This window comes from Saccopteryx leptura, chromosome 6, assembly GCF_036850995.1.
Source record: "Saccopteryx leptura isolate mSacLep1 chromosome 6, mSacLep1_pri_phased_curated, whole genome shotgun sequence".
NCBI classification, from domain to species: Eukaryota; Metazoa; Chordata; class Mammalia; order Chiroptera; family Emballonuridae; genus Saccopteryx; species Saccopteryx leptura.
The window spans coordinates 160,192,144-160,203,362 of NC_089508.1; the positions used below are offsets into that span (position 1 = coordinate 160,192,144).

At 44.4% G+C, this 11,219-nt stretch overlaps 1 protein-coding gene across 1 annotated transcript; it reads left to right on the forward strand.

Annotated features, from left to right (window-relative positions):
* Positions 1-2,265: 2,265 nt before the first annotated feature.
* On the forward strand, positions 2,266-7,173 carry WNT8A (Wnt family member 8A). The gene is made up of 6 exons (XM_066343695.1): positions 2,266-2,333; positions 2,427-2,460; positions 2,710-2,848; positions 4,241-4,366; positions 5,109-5,251; positions 6,598-7,173. Exons 1-6 carry the CDS (start codon positions 2,266-2,268, stop codon positions 7,171-7,173), a joined length of 1,086 nt encoding a protein of 361 aa, XP_066199792.1.
* Positions 7,174-11,219: the final 4,046 nt, after the last annotated feature.

Genomic DNA, 11,219 nt, shown 5'->3' on the forward strand with positions numbered 1-11,219 from the left:
GTAAGTTTGACAATTATATTTTAAAATACTACAGTTTTTATGCCGGTCGCATAATTTTATTTTGTGCATTTATCCGTCCCACCCTAAAGGCCAGTCCGGGAAAATATTTTCTGACGTTAAACTGGTCCGTGGCCCAAAAAAGGTTGGGGACCACTGCTCTAACCAACCAAGCTATCCAGCCAGAGCTCAATCCAGCTACCTTAAGAAATGAAAGTTCAGCATTAGATTCTTGATTGGGAATAGTAGGAGGGAGAGGAAAGGCCACTGAGGCAAACTCAGTGGGCTTTTCTCAAGTAACTCAAGTCTCCATCATCTCTTTTCCCCAACAAGAGAAGCCCACAAGCAAGCAGAGGAACAGCATGCTGGGATTTGGCATTTGTGACATTTGTACCTACCCTTCTAGAAAAATGGGCATAAAAAGTAGGAGCCCACCTGACCAGGCGGTGGCACAGTGAATAGAGTGTCGAACTGGGATGCAGAGGACCTGGGTTCGAGACCCCGAGGTCGCCAGTTTGAGCACAGGCTCATCTGGTTTGAGCAAAAACCCACCATTTTGAACCCAAGGTCACTGGCTCCAGCAAGGGGTTACTCGGTCTGCTGAAGGCCCGTGGTCAAGGCACATATGAGAAAGTAATCAATGAACAACTAAGGTGTTGCAATGCACAATGAAAAACTAATGATTGATGCTTCTCATCTCTCTTCGTTCCTGTCTGTCTGTCCTTGTCTATCCCTCTCTCTGACTCACTCTCTGTCTCTGTAAAAAAAAAAAAAAAAAAAAAGATAGGAGCCCAAACTTCTTATTAGATTCAACATATCTAAAATTACTCCATCAAATGGTTATAAAATTTTCTAAACACTTTCATTTCTGTATTTTTCTTGTTAGCAAGATAACGGTTTGCAGATTGACACCAACCCTAACCCATACTTTGAGTGCATTGCTCTAAAAAGGGCTGAGGACCCCTTTGCCCTGAAACTCCTTTGGTGAGGGGATGGCTGAGCTCTTCTTATCCAAATCAGATCTGGGGAGCTGGGACGTGAGCTGGAGATCCATGGTCACAGGGTACTGAGTCAGGCCTGTGACTTCCTATTTGTATTTTCCTCTGAATCTTTCCAGCCTACCTTTCCCAGCCTTAGGCAAGTGTTTCACCAACCAAGGAAAATCTCATTCCCTTTACTCTAATCCTCTGTCCTACCTTATGGTACCATGGGTCCCTACTAGAGGCCAAAATCATTCATTCATTCATTTGTTCATTCATCCAAGCATCTTCTTAACCACTAAGTTATACAAAAGGAATCTAAAAGACAGAAACCTGTCCTGGCTGGGTAGCTCAGTTGGTTAGAGTGTTGTCCCTGTACATCAAGGTTGCAGGTTCAATCTTTGGTCAGGGTATATAAAAGAATCAACCAATGAATGCATAAATAGGCAGAACAACAAAGCAATGTTTCTCTCTCTCCCTGCCCCTTCCTCTCTCTCTAAAAAACAGAAACTAAATAAAAAATTAAATTAAATAAAAAGCCTTCTATCTTTTCAAATACTGCTGGGTGGTCCAAAGGTTGATTCACACATCTACAAGCATCTAAGAAACAAGATTTAACCCTCAAACACAACATGATAGACCTATGGGAATCAAAGAAATTTCCCAGAACTTACTTTGGAAGGATGTGCTAGTGGGGACTATTGCAGAGATGACCTCTGAAGGGTTTCTGCTTCATGGTCTTACAATTCTGTGACTTTACAGTCACCAAGGAGGAAGTAGGAATAGTGCATCCTCTACTTGAATAAAGTACATCGTTATTAACACCTAATGGAAGAAGGCAAGGCAAAGGTTGGGTCCTCATTGACAGATAAGAACACTGTAGCTACAAAGGGTAGGTGACCTGCCTCCAAGGTTAGGAACCTTACCTGTTACAGGCTACAGGATTCTGAGAAATGAGTCCTCAAGCAGGAAAAGACATAAGTCTGAATTCTGTAGGAAAGATACCTGCAGGGTATGGAAAGACTTCTATCAGCCTGGGAGGGAAGACAGGCTAGAGGGGCGGGGCTTTCCTTGAGGCTTTGGGCTGAGTCCCTCCTCCCTGGTCCCCCATTGGGTCAGTGGCTCCAGCAAGTCCTGCCAGTGAGGAACAAATGAAAAGAGCTGTTGATTTTTCCCCCTTGGCCATTCAGAATTTCCCCACATATATACTGAGAAAGACCCTGCCTTCTCACTTTTTCTCTGGACTTGTCCCTAGACTGAATCTGGTCCCCTAGGGGTGGGCAGGGTCATGGGGGACCTGTTAATGCTCAGGGTGGCTGTGGGCATATGCTGTGCCACCTTCAGTGCCTCTGCCTGGTAAGTCCTTTCCCCACCACTCACTCCCTGCCAAGGAAGCCCCTATTATATCAGCCCTGCTCTACAATGTCTCACTTTTTCTCTTTTTGGTAGGTCAGTGAACAATTTCCTGATAACAGGTCCCAAGGTAGGATGGTCTCTGGCTTCTGTTTCTACCCAACCAGCTTCCTAAGGGAACTCTTTGGGGGAAGGACAAGAGAGGAGGGAGACAGTGTCAGAAGTCCCTCACCCAGAGGAACCCATGGTTCTTCTTTTTGAGGGTTTTTAATGGTTGTTCCTTAAGGGAGAGCTACCCTTTGAGTCCTGCCTGCTCCCCACACCCCTGCCAACCTGATCTGAGCCAGGGCTGAAGCTCATGGCCCTTTTCCTTTGCAAGGCCTACCTGACCTACACCACCAGTGTGGCCCTGGGTGCCCAGAGTGGCATTGAGGAGTGTAAGTTCCAGTTTGCTTGGGAACGCTGGAACTGCCCTGAAAATGCTCTGCAGCTCTCTACTCACAACAGGCTGAGAAGTGGTAAGTCTGCACCTGTACCAGGGGGTATGTGTGCATGTGGGTGGGCTTGCAGTGTGTGGGTATGACTAACATATATGTGCCCAGAGAAATGAACAAGTTATCAGTGATCTGCTGACTTGCCACTTCCTGCTGTGTGACCTTGGGTGAGTTCCTTCCCCTCTCAACCCCAGTTTGACATTTTGTGATAAGGCCAGCTCTGTGTAGCTCACCAGGAGTATTATGAGGGTCGAATGAAGGGAATACAAAAGTATTCCTATACAAAGGTAATAATCATTACTCTATTTTTTTATTGCATGCCTGTATTAGTGTGTTTGTACATGCTTATCTTGCACTGATTTACATGAAATAAAAATGGGGAAAAGGCTCTGTGTTTGCAGCCCCTGAGGGAATCTGCCCAGCTGTCATAAAATCCAAACAGCAGCCTGACCTGTGGTGGTGCAGTGGATAAAGCGTCGACCTGGAATGCTGAGGTTGCTGGTTCAAAACACTGGGCTTGCCGGTTCAAAACCCTGGGCTTGCCCGGTCAAGGCACATATGGGAGTTGAAGCTTCCTGCTCCTCCCCCCCTTCTCTCTCTCTCTCTCTCTCTAAAATGAATAAATAAATAAAAATAATTTTTAAAAAAATTAAAAAAAAAAATCCAAACAGCAGAGAAGCTGAGAGATCATATTGGGCTGTGTCTCAGGTGGGGTATGTGTCTATGTGCACGTGTGCGTGTGTGTACCAGTGCAGCTGTTTGTAACAATGTGTAGTAGTTTGCATAAAAGTCATTTACAAAGGGACAATAAAGAGTTGCCTGAGAAGAGTTGGGGGAAGGCATAAAAAAGATGATAAAAATAAATATCTCCCCGTGGGATATACAGAAAGAATGGGGGAGTGTGTGGAAATGAAATGGGACAATTATTTTTTTATAAAGAGCTTAGTAAGATACAAGCTCAGTAAGTGGTAGCCATGATCATTATGATTATTACATGTCTCTAGTTTCATGTCAGAAAGAAGAAAAGGTCCTTCTCTTTTTCCTAAGACAGCCTCATGGCCCTGAGTCCTCACTGCCAGAGGACCAAAGTAGTGGCTAATGACCAGAGGCCCAGGCTGAACTTCAGGAGAGAAGAGTCCTGGTCCCAATACCACAGCTGGTGAGAAGAGTGGCCTTAGTCTCATCACTCTTAATCTTTGGGTTTTACTTTCCCTGTCTGTAGCATGGGGATGTTCACTCCTGCCTGAACAAAGTAAAAATGAAGTAAGGAGATAGGTACTATTCTCTCAAGTAGAAGAACATCCTCTTAAACCCAAAGGGGGCAGGGGACAGGGAGAGAAACAGTGTGCTTTTCCAAAGCCTCCCTGCTTTAGGCCATCAGTATCCAAGTTTCCAGTCTCCTTTCTCTCTCTAAAGCCACCAGGGAGACTTCATTCATTCACGCTATCAGCTCTGCTGGAGTCATGCATACCATCACCAAGAATTGCAGCATGGGCGACTTTGAAAACTGTGGCTGTGATGAGTCAAAAAATGGAAAAACAGGTAAGTTGGGCTCTCTGATGAGAAGAGGTGAGCGGTGCAGAGCTGCGTGCAGGCTAACGTCTTCCAGGGAAAGGCTGAGGGACACAACTCCAGTCCCCTCAAACCCCTAGACTCCAATAGCAACTTCATGGGCGGGAGCTCCTGGACCTAGACTCTCCTGGGAGCTGAGCCTGGGTCTGTGATTCCAGGAACAGCACTTAGCACAGAACTCTAAAAGTAACAAGCTATCTATGAATGAGGAAGCCAAAGAGAGTTTAAAGCTAACCTTTATATTTCAGCCTTAGAAGGCTTGTCCATATCCAGAGCACTCAATTATTTGTCAACCAAGAGACTTATTCAGATTTGTCACTAATGAGGGAAGAGGTGACTATTGTAGGGTAATGGTGCAGAATTCCAGAATGTCTTTTACTGTGGGTATAGAGACTAATTGCTTAAAGCTGGGAAATAGAGAGGGAGGGATGCATTTGGGGCGACACTAGAATCTATGTAAACACAATAAGTTAAAATCAATTTAAAAAAAAAAGCTGGGAAATACCTGAAGGGTGGATGGTTGGCTTCGGGAATAGGAATCCCCCCACCTGCCCCAGGTACATCCATTTCTCTGTCTAACCTTCAGTGACAGCCTCACGTGCTTCTAGGGCTCTTGGGGATGGCTTGGCTGTGTCAGCCAAGATGAACATGAGTCTTCTCCTGAAACTTAGTAGGGAACTGTATTCAGAACTTATTCTTTTCTTATGCATAGGAGGCCATGGCTGGATCTGGGGAGGCTGCAGCGACAATATAGAATTTGGGGAAAGGATCTCCAAACTCTTTGTGGACAGCCTGGAGAAGGGAAAGGATGCCAGAGCCCTGATGAATCTTCACAACAACAGGGTGGGCAGGCTGGTGGGTATAGGAGTTTGTCAGTCAGCTCTCAGGCTCAGTACTGGCAACAGCTTCATATCTGTACAGCCTTTCACAACTTACCAAGGGCTGTCTCATATCCATGTCTCATCCTCACACCACCCAGCAGGACTGACATGGCTATCCCCATTCTCTGAGTGACAATGCCAGCTAAGGTCAAGCCAAATGGCTTAACCAAGGCAATGCAACTAAGCATCATACCCAGATAATGAACTCAGATCTCTAGTCTAGTCCTCTTATCACACTAATCCTTGTGTTCTGGCCCATCCACAGGCAGGTTTCTGAGAATACAGGATCAAGACAACCTTTAACTGCGTGTTCTAGAAAATCAATGGGCTTATCATCTAGCTTCTGTCCTAAATAAAGTCTGTCTGGGCTTCAAGGGATTAGGACTGATCTAGGCTTCTCTGGAGGGTTTATTCTCTGCTAGACTTCTGGTGGCCTGACCGATGGTGGCACAGTGGATAAAGCCTCGACCTGGAATACTGAGGTCGCTGGTTCAAAGCTCCAGGCTTGCCTGGTCAAGGCACCTATGAGATGCAACTACTACAAGTTGATGCTTCCTGTTTCTCCTTCTTCCCTTCTCTCTCTCTCAAATCAATAAATAAAATCTTAAAAAAAAAAAAGACTTCTGGTGGGTGGCAATCCCTGAAGTATTCTGAACTCAAAAATATGGAAGCAATTTGGATTTAGAGCCAAGAGCCTAAAATTTTCCCATGAACCTATCTGTATCTACATGTTCTGGTTGTCCAGGGCACAGGAAAGGGGAGAAGTCTTCAGAGTAATTGCACATGTGGGTAATTGCTGTGGGGAGGGAGTTCAGACCCCAGGGGCTTCCTTCCTTCTGAAGGGGGCCCAGAGCACAAATCCAGACTTCCACAAATACCTTAACCCCCAGCTTTAAAACAATAACAGTGCCAATGATTATATTTTCCTTTATCGTTTACAAAGTACTTTCTTGATCCTTCCTATTCCAATTAGGGAGATAAAGCAACAAGTTTAACAAGTATTGAAGTTTGGGCCTGGAATCTAGGTTTCCTGACTCCAGTAACCATTTCAACACTTTTCTGGTTTTCCCTAAGAATCACCCGGGGCAGCTTTAGAATTACCTACACCAAGGCCCTTGACCCCTTGAACATTGTAATTGATAAGATCTAAAGTAGGGCCCAGGAATAAACATTTTTCATGGGCTTCCCCAAGTAATTCTGATGCTCCTCCAAAGTTAAGAAGCACAACTCTAAAATATCCTATTTAGTTGCTAACCTTTGTTCTTCCCTATCCAGAGCAATTCTCTCATTTGTACTTTCTCTCTCGGTCTCTCTGTGAAGGCAGTGAGAGCCACCATGAAAAGGACCTGCAAATGCCATGGCATCTCGGGGAGCTGTAGCATCCAGACCTGCTGGCTGCAGCTGGCTGACTTCCGGGAAATGGGAGACTACCTAAAGGCCAAGTATGACCGGGCACTGAAAATTGAGATGGATAAGCGGCAGCTAAGGGCCGGGAACAGCGCCGAGAGCCACTGGGCACCTGCTGAAGCCTTCCTTCCTAGCGCAGAGGCTGAGCTAATTTTTTTAGAGGAATCGCCAGATTACTGTATCCATAATTCCAGTCTGGGCATCTATGGCACAGAGGGTCGGGAATGTCTGCAGAACAGCCACAACACATCCAGGTGCGAACGGCACAGCTGCGGGCATCTGTGCACTGAGTGTGGCTTGCAGGTCGAAGAGAGGAGAACTGAGGCCATCAGCAGCTGTAACTGCAAATTCCAGTGGTGCTGTACAGTCAAGTGTGACCAGTGTAGGCATGTTGTGAACAGGTACTACTGCACACGCTCCCCAGAGCTTTCTCCCAAGGCACGGGCCGCACTTGACAACATCCCACACAAACTTACTTGCTCAAATTGAATGACAATGAAAGGGGACACCATTTCTCTTTTGGAGAGAGTTGGTTGAAAAACAATTGGAAAGTCACAGGGTTGGTCTATAGTCCTCTTGATGTCTGCTCTACCTGGGAACATTGAGGCTCAAAATTATACAGCTTATTCTTTTTTTTTTTTTAATATTTTATTTATTGATTTTTAGAGAGAGGGGAGAGAGAGAGAGACAGAGAGAGAGAGAGAGAGAGAGAGAGAGAGAAGGGGAGGAGCAGGAAGCATCAAGCATCAACTCCCATATGTGCCTTGACCAGGCAAGCCCAAGGTTTTGAACCGGCAACCTCAGTGTTCCAGGTTGATGCTTTATCCCACTGCGCCACCACAGGTCAGGCTACAGCTTATTCTTGACAGCTGAAATTTGAACATGATCATCCTAATTTAGGAGGACCCCATCCGTCTTCCTACAAGTTACTGCCTAGTCTTTGTACCTGAACTTCTGCAGCTTATTTGGGTTGGGATACATATTCAGCGGGACCTTTGGAGTACTTTTCCCTGTAAGTTTCAGACCACAGCCAATCTAGCTGTGCTCTAAGAATCAGAGGGAACGGAAGCAAAAAACAAAAGCAGTCCATCCAGACTCCTGAAGGAGCAATCTTCCTCTACTCTGGCTAGCTCCAAAAAGACCAGCTATGCTCTGGCTGGATAGCTCAGCTAGTTGGAGCATCATCCCAATGCGCCAAGGTTGTGAGTTTGATCCCTGGTCAGAGCACATACAAGAATCAAGGGATGCAGGAATGGATGGAACGACAAACTGACTTCTCTTTCTCTTACTCTCTCTCTCTTCTATAAAGGAAATCAATAAATAAAATGTAAAAATGACCAGCTACAAGGTCATGCAGATAGATGAGTGGGGCAGAGACTACATACCTGCCTCGTGGGAGGCTTTTAGGGTGTTGGGTTCTTCACCTGAGTACGCACTTTTGAAAAATTCTTCCCACCTAACCTTGGGGAAAACAGAACCCAACATAAGATGAGGATTCTTCTAGCTCAAAAACCATCTCTGCAGCCACGGAGAAGTAATACTGGTCCTAATTAAGTGGACAGGTGACTACAATTTATCCAGATACCTCTCCCAAGAGAGATCCCCCCCCCCCCCAAAGAGCTATGAAATGACTGTGTTTTGTTATTTTTCTCGATTGGGAACTCAACTTTATTTTGCAATAAATGCTTCTAGAATATATATCCAGCTGAGACTTTTTCTCTTTTCGGAAAACTTAGGATGGGAAAGGGAATGGGGAACCCTGTCTCTGTGTTCCAATTATGCACAAGGCTGTGGGAGAAACTGGAACTATCCTATCCCCCTGACATCAGTGTCTCACAGAGTACAGAGAGTAAAACAGACTGGAAACTGGCCAACAAGAAAACAATCCAGACTCCCAGATTTAAAAGGTGTTATTTTAATGCAACCTAAGCAACTTGAGGAACAAGGAAGCGCTTTGAATTTGAACCATATTCAAAGTGTGTTGACTTTCTTAACTTGGGCTTCCTGAGGTGTCTGTACACCAAGGACCTGGGCCCCAGGGCAAGAGACTAGGAAAGTTGTGGATTCTACTTCCTCATTTACACTTCTGCATCTTCCACTGGCAATCTTTGGGGGAGGAGTAGTTTCCCAAAAAGAGCCTTGGGGATGCATCACTAGCTTCCTAAATCTGAGCATCTCAGCCTTGGGGTCTCCCCTCTCTGCAAAGGCTAAGCGTAAGTTATGTTTTTAAATGCCAACAGAAAATAACTAATTCCCCCGCCCTTTTAAGTGAAAAGCAAGGTGAAATGTTCATTAAGATAGTTAGCATCTCAAGAGAAACTATAAGCCTTGAGAGTCCTCCCTGGTGCATTTAAAACTACCATAGCCCTAGCATCATCCTTATATGCCAAGGTTCTGGGTTTGATCCCCGATGAGGGCACATACAAGAATCAACTAATGAATGCATAAATAACTGTAACAACAAACTGATGTTTCTCTCTCCTCTCTCTCTAAAATAAATCAAGAAAATTTAAAATAGAATATAATAATAATAAAATAAATATATATTTTTTAAAACGACCACAGCCCTGGCTGGATACCTTGGTTGGTTAGAGGTATTCCCAATTCACAAAGATTACAGTTTCGATTTCCAATCACAGCACATACAGGAACAGATCGATGTTTCCATCTCTTCCTCTCCCTTCCTAAAAATCAATAATTAAAAAAATACAAACTACCACAGATGCCAGAGACAAGAAGAAATCCACAAAAATTTAGTCTATGTCAAAAGAAGGGAACATTTCCTCTGCCTCCCTCCTTCTAAGGAAGGTAAAAAACATTCTACAGTTAGTGACAGAGAAAACAATTATAGGGTGTGTGTGTGTGTGGGTGTGTGTGTGTGTGTGTGTGTGTGTGTGTGTGTGTTTGCTTGCAGAGGTAGTGGAAAGGGGAATGGAAGAGATATTATCTAAGCACAAAATTGTGGTAAAGAAATTGGCAACCAAAAGATTATTTCCCTGTGACTCAATGAAAAAAAAAAACACATAAAATTATCTGGTCTTGCGGTTAAACCCTCAGTAAACATAGATGCCAAAGTACCCATCATGAAACCTCAGTTGTGCCGCTGTGCTGGGAAAATGAACAACCTGCATTTTCTCCCTTTACAGTATTCCTAACCACATCTCCATCCAAAGAACCCAGGTATCTGATGCTTTGACACTTTCCCCAGGACCTTGCTGACATTCTCAAATAATGTTAGGGGGTACTTGCAGAAACAAAAATATCCCTGCTAACCTGTCCAAACTGTCATTCAAGAAGAGTATGCCTTGTGTTTTCCGTGGGTTTATATCTGAGGTTTTCACTAATGAAACCCAGAGCAATTGGAAATTCCATGGAAAGTTTGTCAACTTCCCCAAAAAGCTCATTAGTCCCACTCTTTCCAAACCTCTTCCATCCTCATTCATCTTACCCTTGTGGCCATCAATCACATTAACCAATCTCCCCACATGGACCCTTGGCCAGAAACTAAAGGAATTTGAATTTCGCTACATCCATCACCTTCCTGTCAGGGATTCAGTCCAAGGCATTACAGTGTCATTCAGATTCATTAGTTACCCCTTCCCTTTTGGCTCATCCTTAACAAGCTGGCTATCATTAAGGTGACAGAACAGTAAAACGCCCCTGTTCAATAGGTTCAGGACCCAAAACAGGAAGATTGGCCACAATCTGGTGGTGGATTTGAAAACCTGGCTGAAAAAGGAATCAATTCAATGAGGGACATCTGTCCGTGAGCCTGTTCCCATATTTCAGGAATCACCTGGAGAATGGAAGCCTGGATTTTTTCATCCTATGCTTATGCTTGTCAGGCCTTTATAAAGGTTTTTCTCTTTCTCTTTCTCCTCCTCTTCCTTCTCTCTATCTGACTTTCACTGTGGATAGAATCAGAAAAGATTTACTCCAAAGAAAATCCTGAGGCCTTTTCTTTGAGCTTCCTGTGGTCCCTGCCAATCTCCTCAGGGCTTGCTGCTGGATTATCGTACAGGTAGGGGTGGAAAGGAAGTAACTGAACACCTACTACGGGTCACATGCTTAATATATATTATCTCCTTTAGTCCTCAAAACAATCCAAATAAGCCTGACCTGTGGTGGCGCAGTGGATAAAGCGTCGACCTGGAAATGCTGAGGTCGCCGGTTCGAAACCCTGGGCTTGCCTGGTCAAGGCACATATGGGAGTTGATGCTTCCAGCTCCTCCCCCCTTCTCTCTCTGTCTGTCTCTCTCTCTTCTCTAAAAAGGAATAAATAAAATTAAAAAAAAAAAGTTAAAAAAAAACAATCCAAATAAAATGTTACAATTATTCCCCCCTTAATACTCCCCCCTTAATACTGAGGAAACTGACTCAGAGAAGTTAAGCACTCAATCTAAAATTAAACACAGGGAGATAGATTTGAATTCAGACCTGCTACCAATATTTGCTTATCCACCACTTACACTGTGGAAGCCCAGGGATCTTCAGCAAATATCTTAACTGTCTTGACAGCTTTTGTATTGAGTGCC